Source organism: Lygodium microphyllum, chromosome 29 (genome assembly GCF_053477565.2).
Source record: "Lygodium microphyllum isolate KBCC chromosome 29, Lygodium_microphyllum_v1.1.10, whole genome shotgun sequence".
NCBI lineage: Eukaryota > Viridiplantae > Streptophyta > Polypodiopsida > Schizaeales > Lygodiaceae > Lygodium > Lygodium microphyllum.
Genome location: NC_141163.1, coordinates 2,980,885 through 2,996,371, shown reverse-complemented (window position 1 = coordinate 2,996,371; position 15,487 = coordinate 2,980,885). Strand labels below are relative to the sequence as shown.

The following is a 15,487-nucleotide window of genomic DNA, read 5'->3' as shown; positions in this document are numbered from 1 at the left end:
ATTGGTGATTAAATAACTATTGCCTAACCTACTCTTAAACATAGTATGAGTATAGAATCTGCCCTAAATTGCCATGTACATGCCTTGCCCCATCCTGGGGATGACTAAATCGCTAACACCCCATCTTAGGTCTTGGATGCAGCATAAGGCTAAGGGATCTAGAATGATGACAAAGAATGGCTCGAGGAAATGCCTTAGTAAATAGACCTACCACATTATTCTCCATCTTAAAATACTCACATCAATGGTTCTATTGAAGATCTTCTTACAAATATAGTAATACTAGATCTCTATATGTTTCATCCTCACATGGAATCTAGGATTCTATGCTAAGGATATGCAACTCTCATTGTCCCCTATCTATGAATTCCCAAGCTCTTCTAATAACCTCCAAAGACAATTGGTCTCAAAAGTGGTATGAGAAGCTGCACAGTACTCAACCTTTAATGACCTTCGAAGCCAAATGGTCTCAGAATTGCTAGAGCATGCTTTAGTAGCCCTTGTATTGATGAAGAGATGGCAAAAAGGATTGTAGGCTTATAAACCCACTCTCTTGAATACCATGCCATAGGATATCTCTAGTGTGCAAAGGTTGAAGTCTGAAGGCTGACAACACTGAAAACTTGTGAAATGAGCAGCAAACGAGTGGAGCAGACTGAAACAAAATGCATGGCCAGTTTGGCCTGTGTGAAAGTTTCCAAAGCGTTTCAGTTTTGGTGTTTGCCTTTCAGGCTACCGAAATACAATCTTGTACAATATGCAAGTCACAAAGAGGATGTGATTGTCCTGATGCCTTGACAAGTGCTGAGTTCCTTGAGCCTTGCAAGCCGTCTAAAGGGAGCTCTACCAAGAGGTTGCATAAAGTGGTTGTTCTGCCAGTTTCAAGGAAAGAAAACATAACTGCTCCAAAAAGTCTGCAAAGCTTCCTATCTATCATGTAAAGGTGGTGACATTTCAACAGTGCACATATGATTGTGAACATTTGACGAGGCTTTTAAAGGGAGAGGCTGAAAGATCAATGGTTTATAAAGCTGGTGTTTAACAGAAGTGCCTCCAAATGTGGTACGGAACTCTTGATTTGCCACCTTGAGGGGAGTACAAACATTGACTGCTGTATGTATGGACCACCATCCAATTCATGGTTTGGTAGACAGTGGGTAGCTACTTTTCAGAGTAAAGGACTGTAGATTGATTTTGACATAAGGCCAGCTAACACCCCGCACCTCTCAGGATAGGAAGGATATTCTGGCGATTCCATGTCAACATAGTATTTTTTGTCGTGTGATGATTGTCTCTTTTCTCTCTTTTGAGTATAGATCATATTTCTTGTCATGCTATCGCAAAATAGTATTTCATTTGCGAGTTTCGGACAATCCTGTCCTGAAGGGATGATGAGGGCTGAAGCAAACCAGCTTGCTTCGCCTAAGGTCGTAGAAACCCTGCTAAATTTTTTTTCACACTTAACATCTATTAAGACCTGCTTCTAAGGCTCTAGTAGATCCTAGTTAGCATCTAAACCACCTCAATCCAGAAACTTTCAAGATACAAGACATTGCAGATATCTGCTTATTCATACCCTAACTAGCTTGAGTCATACAATCCCACAACTAAATGTTGAAGGTTGAATCTGTAAGTCTTATATAAATCACAAACTCACAACTCCTCACAAGAACAGTGATTTAGGGATCCACAAGCACATGTATTCTACATCTTCACAAGATCAAGTCCTAAAAGCAAACTCGATACTATTCAAGAAGTGACAATCAGGAAAGTTGAAAATGTTGCAGAATGATTATAAGGACAGACGCTGGCACCTAAACAGAGATACAATCTCTCCAACACATTTAAATGGCCATGAAAAGTAGTTTCAGGAGTATACAGCAAAAAGTTCCACAAAATTTCAGAGAGCCAAATCTAGGGTACAACTGACATAAAAGTTGTGTATGAAATACTTAGGAGATAGAAGACAAACTCACCGTGCAAAACTTCGTCCAAGCTTCCCCCAGATAAGAAGTCGTATATAAGCAACCTTGCTGAGGGTGAATTGCAATAACCTCGTAGATTGACCAGGTTTCTGTGCTTAATACTGCCTAGAATTTCAAGCTCTCTCTCAAAAAATCTGTCAGGACTAGAATTGTGCTTCTCAAGCCTTTTAACAGCAAACACACTACCATCCTCCATTATAAGCTTGTAAACTGTGCCGAAACCTCCATATCCAATTACATTAGCCTCTGAAAGAAGCTCTATTTTCCTTACTATCTCTTTGGATGTGTAGGGCAAATCACCATGAAAAAACACCAATTTGGGAGCTGCAATGTCAAGAATTAGTTTGGGGTTCAGACATAGTCATTACACACATGGGAAATATCTAGATTTTGTTAAACAAATTGAGTTTAGAAAGAGCTGCATCACCCATTAGGGCTGAAGGTGCCACATCCACTTGTGGAACCTTTGATTTCTTCCAAAATGAGTGATATAAAAAACATCCCCAAAAGCACATTAAGGCAATAAGAAGCGAAACACCCACAGCCCCAAGTGCACTTACAAGAACCTCTGTAGAATAATGTGCAGACCTTTTCCGAAGGCCTGAAAAACAGGAGAATTGGGGAGTTAGAGTCCTACAGTCTCATAGCTCTAAAACAGGTAACTCTTGAACTCTTGGACCCGTTAGCTGAATGGCAGATGACTGAGGACATCCCATGTCATTCTCATGAACAAAAGAGCAGCCATAGAACATAAAGAGCCTATTAATGTAGCCATGATTTCAAAGCTGTAACAATGATATCCAACCTGCGACAGGAGCACCTTCAAATCCTATAACAGGAGTACTGAAAGAGTCAGGACTGGTGGAGGGTCCTTCCAGTTGACTTAAGCAGATTGCACCCACTTGCTGACCACAAAGGCCCAGGTTACCTACAAACCTGCAAGCAAGCATATATGCAAAGTACGCAGTAAGATTCTCCATGTATCATCCGTCAACAACTAGTGCCTCTCACTTTCCCAATTTGTTATCCTTGAAACGCAGATAACCTCTATTCACATATGCAAACAAATGCAAACCAAACAAGAATGGTTCTCAACTTCCCTCACAAAGGAATGTTGAGACATGGGGAAGTGAAATATGTGAATCATAATTACATAAAAATTCCCATATTTACTCCCAAGTTTTGTAGTTTTGGTTTGTTCTGATTTACTTATGTCCCACCAAAAAAAAAAAGGAAAAACAAAAAAAAGTAAAAAAAGCATGCTAATCAAATAGACTAAACTGCAAGAATCTTGCAAAGTTTCTCAAAAAATCACATTATAGCAAGTGTGAACAACTCTAGCTGATAAGCCTTCACTAAGATTCCATTTAAACTCAACCATTTCCATGTCTTTCTGCCAGTAACATACATTGATTAGTGGAAGAGTTTAATTTGGTGCCTCTACCCAGTAATAACTTTTGGAGCTTGCCATCAGGACATATTATCAAACAATGGAAAAATCAGTGAGCATTTTAATGGAGCCTCTTCAATTGAAACTTACGATTTACTCGTGAATCTCTTCAGTACTCCACTTTCTGGAATCTCGCCACATAGGAAATTTGTGGAAACATTACTGATACCAGCAGGCAATGACTCTTAGATTTGGCAACACAAATCAAAAATCAGGGAATTTTCCTTGTGTTGCACTTGGTAAAATCTGATACTTACAAGATGGTGAGTTTACGAAGGCTTCCAAGTGACTCTGGAATTCTGCCACTCAAAGAATTGCTGGAAAGATCCCTGCGGGAAGTGTAGAAAGAAATGGCCATTATCAATTAAGGAACAAGTTTCACACCATGATAAGAATTCATGCATGTATAGTATGTCTCTGTATAAAGTATATTTCAAATGCATACTATGAAGAAAAGTATATGCAAAGCATAGCTAATAATGGTGACTGGACAAAAAAGCTTTTGTGCATCTTGATTTCTTCAACTGTCATATGAGGGAGAGAGCTCATGTGTGTTCTTTGAAGAACCAAAGCATATGAATGTAACTCACAAAATCATGAGTTGAGTTAATCTGCCAACCTCACCCAGTATATGGCCGCTCAAGTAATTCACCTCAAGATACCTACAAGTTCCACCACATAAAAGTTCAGTAAGACTAAACAGCAATGGTTATTTGATTGATTCGTTGCTTTCATAAATGTACAAATGAGGAAACTAAGATAAAGCCCCATCACAACTCAATCTTCTCCAAAGTTGGGATGTCAATATCAAGTCCTGACAAATTTATTAATTTTTATCCTCTTTGTTATGTAATTCCCCTACAGTAGCCAGCATAACTGCAAAATGATGGTCATGCAAAGGTCACTATTCAATAAGAAAGGACCAATTTAACCTTGTAAGTTGAGACTACTCTCATGGAATGTAAGGGTAGTACTTCCACAAGGACACCCTACTTAGATAGGATCTTCATCAGACAAAACCGAAGGAGTAAAGACATTCAGGCTGGGGGGTGAATCAATTTGATGGTATCTTGGATCTCAGCAATACAAGATAAGGGTATCATTGTCCGAGAAAGAGCAATCCCATGCAAAAAGAGGAGGGATCATTTTGATACATTTAGAATTTCATGCCATCTGACACAACTAGAACAAAGATTGAGGCCATGAAGCAAACAAGAGCAAAATACGCATACCATGCAAGAGCCTCCTTTATACATAGGCAAGGGATTGGGACCGTGAAGCAAGCAAGAGAGTACACACACCATGCAAGAAAAGATTGAGGCCATGAAGCAAGCAAGAGGTATACATATTGTTGAACTTTAAAAATGCATTATAAACTAATAAGCTCTTTATTATAACCCCAAAACTCAATTTTTTGCTTCCATTGCTCCACACCATTCTCATGATATCAAAGCCCAAGTGTCTTGGTTCTCATGCTGGTTGCTGATTTTGACTAATGTTTTATGTTTGATCACTCTTTCCAACTGCTCCAAACCTTGCGTTTTTCTGTTGTCTTGCCTGGCTGGCATGGGCAACTAATTTGACAATTGGGCAGCAGGTTTCAATTGTTGGGCAGCATGTTCACCTACATTTTCTAACTGCTATAGCCACGTTTTAACTATCTCAGCCTAGGTCACGATCACATGAAATTTTAATGCTTTGCTTAGCATTTGATTAAGAGCTAATCGAATGTGCAAATGTGAGGTGCACGTGATGTGCAAGCTAGTTATTTCACAATGATGGGCCAAGGACCCTAAAAAGTCAAAGGGTGTCAAAGGCAAAACTTATAACAAGTTACAAAGCATATTGGGCATCTACAACTTCCTTTTGCAGGGTGTAGCTCCATTCAGGCAGCCCAACACCAAAACACAACAGTCTTTAGTGTGTTTGCAAATTTCCTTGAAGAGCTACAAAGTACCAATTCGATGCATTTGATGACTCAAACAAGGGGTCAACTTATTCTTCTACAGATAAGTAGTCCTACCAGTCAAAAAGTCGTGAAGAGCGATGCAAAGATTGAAGATCGAACCAACAATCAACACTCTGACAAGTCCAGAAGACCAGAGCAACCTCATTCCCCCCCTACTTCTCTCTATGTTTCTAACAAGGCTCTTATTGTTGCAGAGCCCCACATGGCCATTCTAGCAATATCAATACAGGTGCATGTTCTTCCATTGTTGCCCAAAGAAGATCACCTTGATGGCACCAATTACTCTCTTTGGTCCTACAAAGAGGAGTGTATACTTCATACCTTTGACCTATGGGCATTTGCTACTATCCCATTATGTTGTCCAGTGGAGGATCCCCGCATTGGCTCCTACAAAGAGGAGTGTATACTTGATACCTTTGACCTATGGGCATTTGCTACTATCCCATTATGCTGTCCAGTGGAGGATCCCCGCATTGGCTCCACTTTGGACCAAGCTGCTCTTTGGGATCAGCTCAACACTTAGAGCCCAATCATTTCTCTTTATGAATTTGTAGGATTTTTTCTTGTGCATGTGCACAAACTTCAAACCGCAGTAAAGGTTTGAATAAAGCTATCTTCTCTATCAACAAAAGACCTTTGCCCATTGTATTGCCTCAGAGAAGAAGCTTCAAATGCTTTATATTGATGACTCTCCTTCTATCAAGAAGTGGACTGGAGCGAGAGAAAGAGGAGAGAGAAGATCGCAGAAGAGAGAAGTGCGAGAGAGAGAGAGAGAGAAAGAGAGTGACAATGAGAGAGAGACTAGAAATGGAGAGAGAAAGACAGAAAGAGATGAGAAGCCATAAAAGCTGTGAGCAAGGTAATGAGGAAAGAGACAGTAATGTATTAATGTTTCAAAAAGATGAGAAAATTTACATCTCTCCCTTTTATAACTATGTTAGTGTGACATGGTATTACTATTATTTCCACACTAAACAACTATTCTTCCCAGCTTCTTACACCTTCTCTAAAGAACCACATCAACAAGATGGAGGAATTACTAGATGAGCTTGCATCCTTTGGCATGACGATCTCATCAAAGAATGCGGTGCGGCAATGATTCTCATCACTCATCCCCTATCTCCAAAGTTTGATATCTTCTACACCAGCTTACTCACCTCAAGAGTTCAGCACACCATTTTGTAGTAGAAGCTAGCCCTGCTTGTTTTGGAGCACAAAGAGTGACTCAAGGAGATTGGAGCCACTAGATTCAACTCTATTAAAGCTTTTAATGTAGGTTTAAGAGAGGGGCAACAAGAAGAGCAATAAGAATGAGTCAATGCTATCATTGTACCAAAAATTGAAACCTCCGCAAGGATAGCTTGCCAAAACCTAGAAACATTGAGAAAAGAGGAGAAGAAGAAAAAGAAGGGCAAGGACTCCTCCGACTCTTCCCTACCCTTGGGTTCTGACTCTGATATCAACAATGTAACGAAGGCGTCTCAGAAGCATTCTTTCTTCTAGCCCTAGTAGTATTGTCATCCCTCACAACTCTCCAATGCCAAAGGAAGAGTGTGAGTAGGTGGTAGTGGTGGTAGGGTATCCAAGCCTCATCCATATGCAAGTATGGTGGACCTTGGGTATGGCTTCCTACATGCACTGACTAGGTCTAGCATATTCAAATCCTGGAGTTGGTTTGCCTTTTAGATTCATGATGGGATGTTTGACAAAGAGCAATCTTTGCTCCTAGTTTGTGCCCACATGAGCGAACACTTAAATGGTCTAGTTAAAGATGAGGAATCCATGGTCATAATAGTGCTTTCCACACAGTTGGTTCATGATAGGCATCGAGATTCAACTATTTCTATTCTCTATGAATCAAGGATCGGTACAATCAACATGGACATTAATGTCTTTCCAAAGCACCTTGTTGTTAGCTTGATTACCCATTGCTTAGGTATCCATTGTCCTATTTGATTGTCATTGTTGTGTGTACTACAGTGTGCCTTTCATTAGTATATATTGTATTATACTTATCACCCATTATCTGAGAGAGGATACTAGCAATGCACATATCTTGGGTGTACAAACTTATTGTGAGAGTGTGTTTCATTTCTAAGAGCAACATACTTAATGTTGGTCAGCCTACTTTTTACGGCATATTGTGGCCTCTCCTCCACTTCATGTTCATTCATACGAGCACACTATATCCTATTGGAGAAAGGGAGATGGCGAGCACTCTATTAGTCGCCCACAACTCATGCCTTTATACATACTCCTGTGCCTTGGTATATGGATTCCACTTCCTGAGTTCATTATCTTTGAGTTTATGTGTTCTTGTTCTTTTGTTTAATTCTTTGTGTTTACCACAGCTCTATCTCTTTGCTTCCATTCCATGTTGATACATACAATGGGAAAAATCATTTATGGTGGGAAAGGAGTATTGTGATCCATTTAGTGATTCACCAATACACCCATATATAACAGTAAAAATCATCCAAAAATGAAAGACAATATTGTGATCCATTCATTCATGGTGTAGATGATTTACCACTCAAGTCAAGGTAAATCAACCTTAGTGATCTCTTAGCTTACGAGTCAACTACTATGAAAATGGTATACAATGTTGTCTCCGCAAATCATAGGCTCGGCGCACATCCCTAGCTGGCCGCAGCTGTTAAGAACCATCATCCAATTAGTGATACAATAACCCATAAACAAAATCATGACCAAGGTTGCTTAGCCTAAAACACCAAAGCCAGAGCACTCCTCATTCAAAGGTGACTTCATCACAGCTAAACCATGTGTGCAATGAAACTCCCTCAACAATCACTTGGTAGAGAGACTGGGCCATTAGATATAGGCCATTAGGCTGTACTTTGCCTCCATCTATTCATCAATGCCAAAGGCACTCCTCATTTGAAAGTAACTTCACCACAGCCAAACAATGTGTGTAACGCAAGGCCAAAGTGTTGTAATTGAGAGCCTTCTCATCAATGGCTAAGATGCTTCATATCCAAAGGTAACGCCATGTGTGTAATGAAAGGTCAAAGTGTTGGCAATTAAGAGTGAACTTAGGCAATAGACCTTGCATGAGCTTGACAATGTAAAACCAGCCTTCTTCCATAGAGGGTGGTAATAACCTGATTATAACTTAATTACAACAAGCAATAATTAATAAAATACTGAAACACAAATATTTACCAATCAATCTTGGACATTGGACACCCTATTGGCCCCAAAAACAATGCCCCTTTTGGTATTTCTTGGACATTTACCAAACAATCTTGGACATTGAATACCTTATTGGCCCCAAAACCAACGCCCTTTTCGGTATTTCTTTATCTTTAATTGTAATTGAATTCAAATACAATGGAATTCCTTCAATCCCCTTCGCCATCCAAAAATCCCTTGATGTCAATAATGACAAGCAAATCTTCAATTTGATTTAATCACGTAATTGGCCTTCACTGACTGCTTGGGAAATGAAATTTGCCCCAAATTCGAATGTTCGTTGGCCCCTCACTTGAATCTTGTTGAGACTTAATTCTCAATCCTAAAAGTTCAAGTCTTGAGGCTTTAATCTTCTGGCAATCACACTTCCCAAGGTTGCTATCAAACCCTAATTTCTATTGTAAATTAGGTTTTACAGCAAAGAAAAATACAATTTCTCAGCCTCCAAGGAGTAGAATGCTGAGATCTTTGGAGCAAGGCTCCATGGCTAGAGAATGAGAGAGAATCCTGAATAGAGAGAAAATTCAGTCCGTTACAAGAAAATAGAAAAAAACTAGCTACTACCCTTTCTAAACAACCATAAAAGCTTTCTCCATTGATGGAACACACCAAATATAATATTTGTTTGCCTGAGACAGCCCTCAAACTGTTGTCACCTACTGTTGCAATCTCTTCAAGGCATGTCACCAGCTTCCAGAGGGTCTCTTGCTAGGTAGAAACGGCTTGTCAACTATTGCAACAACTATGACAGCCTTTTCTCTGTCTCTCTCAACTTGCACAAGGATGGAATGACCCTCTCTCTCTCTCCCCCACAGTCTCAAAAACGTCTTTTCCACTTGCATGGAAAAGTTTTGCTAAGTGGCAACCTTCTAATCCCATTTTTTGGCATTATCTGCATTATTAAATTAATTTTCAGCTTTTGAAATTTGAAAATTAGTATAATAATTATTTTAATACCCAAAAATTTAGTCTAACCAACCAACAATTAAATTGGCTAGGCCAATTCAACTCCCAAGTGTTCCTAAGTCTTCTTCAACCCCTGGATTGGAATTAAGTACCACTAAATGCCAAATCCCAAGCATCATCAATTGTGATGGAGTAATATACTTTCCTATTTTATGAAAACTTATCTATCTTGATAAGGAATTGGCATAGAGAGAAAAAGCATTAGATATATCTTCTCATTGATTAGTACACCCAAGAATATCCCGTTGTTAAGAAATAATAAAATATGTGGTAGAGATCTCTTATCATTATTAGTACACCCATGAATATCCCATGTTGAGGACTAATCCTAAAATATTGTGGATCCTAAAGCAGTGGATTGATATAGATAGAAATTTCACTCCAAATGGAGAAGTAGATAGAATCCTCTCATCCAACACATCGGGCTAATGTAGCACAAGTGGGGCAAGGAGAGGCTAATGGACCTAGTGGCGCTAGCCAAATTGAAGGTGATAGTGGCCCATCAAAATGTAAAAAATTACACAACACAACAAACACAATTTGAGAAAGAGATAGAGAGTACACAACAGATAAGAGAAGAATAAGTAAATTTTTTAGCTCCAAACAACTGATACAAAGATGGCTCTGTCCACCCGTGTGCTTCCACTGCGAAGCTTAGATAGCGATCTAGACAGAAGATAGATGAAGAGCTTAAGGCTAGCTGGAACAACTCTGACTGGGTGAAAGATAGATGATTGATGGCTGTGAAGGAATTTAGCTTTTATAGCCTGCGAAGGGGGTCATGATGATGACCTTCCATATACACGTCTGTTGACCTTCCATGTACACATGTATCTGTTGATCTTCCATGTGCGTCTCCACTAGATGGCTAGGGAATATTCCCTTTACCATTGGCTAGGGCCCCTGCTAACTCCCTTATCCCGCAACTCGATGCAATGTGCCTCGAGTTGCTACCAACTTAACTACTCTGTCTAACCCAAAGATTAGATCCACAATGGTCACCTTTTTGCTATCTAGTCACATACACCTCATCTCGCATACAAGTCAGAACTCAACAAATATCCAGGCTCACATATGGCTTCTCCTCATAATGGGGGCCTTACAACTTTGAGCACCGTGGATCATTGGTGGCACCTTATGAGGGTGGAGCATTGAGCATATCTAACATCCCCCCCCAATGTCCACCTCCACAAGTGAACTATCTCCTCGGCTCAATGCCGAGTCTCTGAAGATGAACTTGAAGCAGATTCTTTGTAAGTGCTTTGGTGAAGATATCTACTTCATTCTCCTCTGTTGGACAGTAGACCAATTCCACTATCCCATCCTCCATCAAATCACCCACATAGTGATACTCAATCTCTATATATTTGGTGCGCAGATGAAACACTGGATTTTTGGCAATGGTGATGCAACTTGGTGCAACTCTAATTGTCACATCTCAGCACAATTGGTTCTTCATCCTACACTCCCATATGCAATAGGATCCTTCTCAACCATACTGCTTTACATGCAACAAAACAAGCTGCCTTGTGCTTTGCTTTGGTAGAAGACAAAGCTACTGTTGGTTGCTTCTTACTAATCCAAGAGAAAATTTCTGAACCCAAAGAGAAACAATAATCAGAAACTGACTTCCTAGAATCATTGTCTCCTGCTCAATCTGAGTCACAGTTCCCCACAAGAGAAGTTCTGAAACTGTACGTAATATCATAGTCAAGAGTTTCCTTCAAGTATCTGAGTACCCATATCCCAACTTTCCAATGACTCTCATGAGATTTGTTTGAAAACCTGCTCAAAACACCAACAGCAAAACTGATATCTGGTCTGGTGTTACATAAGTAGATCAGACTGGCAACCAACCTCCTGTACCTCCCAATGTCTGCTAGTGCTGATGTATCCTCAACGGATAACCCTGCATTCACCTCCATAGGTGTAGCTATCTCCTTGCACTTGGTCATGCCAAATGCCTTCAAGATCTCCCATGCATACTTCTTCTGAGAGATGAAGATCTTTCCTCGCTCTTGCCAGACTTCAATCCCCAAACAATAGTACAGCAAGCCCAAGTCTGTCATTTCAAACTTAGAACTCAAAGCCTTTTGAGTTTGATTGATCATATCTTCATAGTCACCTGTAACAAGAAGATCGTCCACATATAGAACAATCACTATAAACTTTCACCATCCCTATAAACATACAAGTTAGCATCTAAGGCACATCTTTTGAAGTTTAAGCTTAAAAAGAACTTATCTATGCACTGGTACCATGCTCTAGGAACTTGTTTCAGCCCATACAATGCCTTCTTCAGCTTACACACTTTTTTCTCAGAATGGGATACCTTAAACCCTCGTGGCTAAGCCACGTACACCTCCTCCTTGAGGTCACCATTTAAGAACGCTGACTTAACATCCATTTGGTAAACTGGCCACTACTTGTGGGCGGCCACTGCAAGTACTGTGCGAATAGTAGTCATTCTAGCAGTTGGCAGCAAATGACTCTTGAAAAACAAACCCTTCAACTTGTGAAAATCCCTGTGCAACCAGTCTGGCTTTGTACTTTTCTAAGGTACCATCAGCCTTGTACTTTACCTTCCAAATCCACTTTATACCAATAACCTTCTGCTTTGCTAGCCGATCCACTAGCTCCCAAGTGTCATTCTTCATTTTGCTATCATACTCGGCTTGCATAGCTGCCTTCCATACTAAATCTGCAAGTGCTTCTTCTAAGTCAGTTGGCTCCTTTACTTCTCTCATAATCTCAACCATCAAGGCCATATTGACTATGTGAGTCAAAAAGCCCTCCTTCGCTCCTCTATTCTCTGAGACCTCCTTGGTCCCCGTTTGTCTTCTCCTCAATAGATGTAGACATAGGATTATTGTGGTCATAGAGCTGCTTCACCCAACGTGGCAATGGCTTTTCCAGTGGGGTGATGTCAGGTTGGTGAACTTTTTCCTCATCATTTGAATATGATGCTTCCTTCTCCTTAAGGATAGGGACAGCTCTTGGAACAGGTTCATAGTGGACTACTTCGCTTGATGATAAAGTGGAAGAACTTGCCTTCACCTCCTCCACTGTATACAGCTGCTCCTTAAACACCACATTACGACTCACGATGATCTTCTTTGCCTCTTGGTCATATAATTTAACTTGTTTCTCTTCTCATCTGAAATATGTGCATAACATTCACATCCAAAAATTCTGAAATATGAGACAGATGCTTTCTTACCAATGTAAGCCTCATGAGGTGTTTTTCCCTTGAGAGCCTTTGTGTAGCTCCGATTTAGAATATAGACTGCAATATTAACAGCTTCAGCTTCAACCCAAAAATGGTTAGGCAATTCCTTGCCCTTTAGCGCATCTTGCTATCTCCACAATGGTACGATTCCTGCGTTCCACAACACTGTTCTGCTGAGGTGTGTGAGGGCGTTGTCAACTAACGCTTAATCCCTTTGCTCTTGCAAAATTCTTCAAACTCCTTTGAGTTGAACTCACCACCACCATCTGTTCTAAATTTCTTTACACTTTTCCATGTTTCATTCTCAACAAGTTTTAGTCATTTTTTAAACTTACCAAAAGCTTAAGCATTATTACGAAGTAAGTACACCCACATCTTTCTACTATAGTCATCGATAATCAACATAAAATAAAAAAATCCCCCCAAGGCCTATATAGGTATCTTACTGCACAAGTCAGCATGCAACAACTCTAGAGGAGCCTCTGCTCTATTATTACTTTCCCGTGGAAATGCCTTTCTCTATTGCTTGCCCATCATACAAGCTTCACATGGTTCCTTCAATTCAATCACTGAGGTAGATGAGCAACCATACCTTGCTTGTGCATCTCCTTCAACACTTCAAATCCGATGAGTCCAAACCTTTCATATCAAAGCTTACTTGTGCCCACTCTAGCGGTGGCTGTAAGAGTACTTAGCTCATAAAGGTTATTTATTTTTTCTCCTTTGCCAACAACTTTGCCAACACTGTCGAGAATTTCTACACCTGTCTTCTTAAACCTCACTTCATGACCAAGATCGGTTATGGCAGCAACTAATAACAGATTTCTCCTAATTTCGGGAACATACAACACATTTGAAAGCCTTTTGACTTCACCATTTGCAACAACAAAAGAAATAGTACTGTCACAGTGACGGATTCTTGTAGAAGCTGCATAGAACTGAATAGACCTTTCTTGTTGGTCATGTGACGAGAGGCCCCACTATCCAATACCCATGAGTCAGTGGTAGATTCTTCTTGCGCCGAGGAGCGCACTTCGTCAATGGTTGCCATGAGTAACTCCAACTCTACTTCAGCCGCATTGGCTATCTCTTTTCCTTTACTTTTAAGGATATCATTATTTTCATCTATCTTCTTGGCACGACAATCTGCGATTATACGTTCTTTCTTTTTGTAGTAGAAGCACTCTCCTTGAAACTTCTTATTACCGCCCTTCTTCTTTTTGTCACTATCATTTTTTGTGGAGGAACCACCTTTGCCTTTTGCATTGGCAAAGAATGCAACATCTCCATTGCTGCTTTCTTCTCGGGCTTTCAACCTCAACTCCTCCTCCATCAATAATGCACAAAACTCCTTGAGGTCTCACCTGAGTATTAAGGGCAGTTACTAGTCCATTAAACTTTTGTAGACAAATCCGAAGACACCTCCGAGCTAGCTCCTCACTAGTCTTTTGTATCCCAACGCCAGCCATCTAGTCGCACAGATTCTTAATCCAAGTGATAAATGCTTCAGTCATCTCTCCTTCAACAAACTTCTCCGCTGCTAGTTGATTCTCAAAGTTTTGAATCCTTGTTTGGTTTTGCGTTTCATACTGACTCCTCAGTACATTCTAAGCCTCTGATGCTTTGGTTGTATGCTGAATCAAAGTCAGAACACCTTGTAACTAAGGCGCACAATGCATCTGCATTTCTTCATTTCCAAGCTCGTAGAATATCTGCATTCGGAGGAATCATCACACTAGAATCTCATGGAACAAGGATAGGCTGTGGTCCTGTGTCAGTCCCCAGCACAATCTCCAAAATCTCATAAGAATCAAGGATAGTTGTAATTTTAAACTTTCACAAAGTGTAATTTGTACCATCTAACTTGCCTTCGCTGAAGGTTGGTGGACGAATCCTCAGTGTTTGAATAGCCAGTACAGCAGCACCACCTCCTGCACCGCTTCCGGAAGTCAACATAGTTTCTCTTTGTTGTTAAAGCCTTTGCCTCTTGCGCACTCTTCGATCCCTAGAGCCCCCTAGGCTCTAATACTATGTAAAAAATTACACGGCGCAGCAAACAGAATCTGAGAAAGAGGTAAAGAGTACACAATAGATAAGAGAAGAATTAAGTAAATTCTTTAGCTCCAAACAACTGATACAAAGATGGCTCTGTCCACCCGTGCGCTTCCACTGCGAAGCTTAGATAGAGATCTAGACAGAAGATAGGTGAAGAGCTTAAGGCTAGCTGGAACAACTCTGACTGGGTGAAAGATAGATGATTGATGGCTATGAAGAGTTTTAGCTTTTATAGCCTGTGAAGGGGATCATGATGAATAACCTTCCATATAAACCTGTGTTTGTTGACCTTCCATATGCATATGTATCTGTTGATCTTCCATATGCACCTCCACTAGATGGCTAGGGAATATTTCCTTTACTGTTGGCTAGGGCCCCTGCTAACTCCTTAACCCCGCAACTCCATGCAATGTACCTCGAGTTGCTACCAGCTTAACTACTCCATCTAACCCAAAAATTAGACCCACAACGGTCACCTTTTTGCCATCCGGTCATATAGACCTCATCTGACATATAAGTTAGGACTCAACCAATATCCCGACTCACATATGGCTTCTCCTCGTAATGGGAGCCTTACAACTTTGAGCACCATGGATCATTGGTGGCACTTATGAGGGTGG

General features: G+C 40.4%; 1 protein-coding gene across 6 annotated transcripts in view; it reads right to left on the bottom strand.

The window, feature by feature from the left end:
* Positions 1-15,487, bottom strand: part of LOC148010315 (LRR receptor-like serine/threonine-protein kinase FEI 1) — a 96,459-nt gene that overhangs the window by 71,437 nt on the left and 9,535 nt on the right. For all 6 annotated transcript variants that reach the window (XR_015689468.1, XR_015689467.1, XR_015689469.1 and 3 more), the window contains exons 5-10: positions 4,026-4,097; positions 3,693-3,764; positions 3,526-3,597; positions 2,791-2,921; positions 2,413-2,586; positions 1,977-2,309 (exon numbers count right to left, since the gene is read on the bottom strand). Coding sequence is in view for 3 of the 6 variants with exons in the window: in XM_087671410.1 (XP_087527536.1) it covers positions 1,977-2,309; positions 2,413-2,586; positions 2,791-2,921; positions 3,526-3,597; positions 3,693-3,764; positions 4,026-4,097 (854 nt within the window). In the remaining 3 variants the exon portion in view is untranslated. The remainder of the gene's footprint in view (positions 1-1,976; positions 2,310-2,412; positions 2,587-2,790; positions 2,922-3,525; positions 3,598-3,692; positions 3,765-4,025; positions 4,098-15,487) is intronic.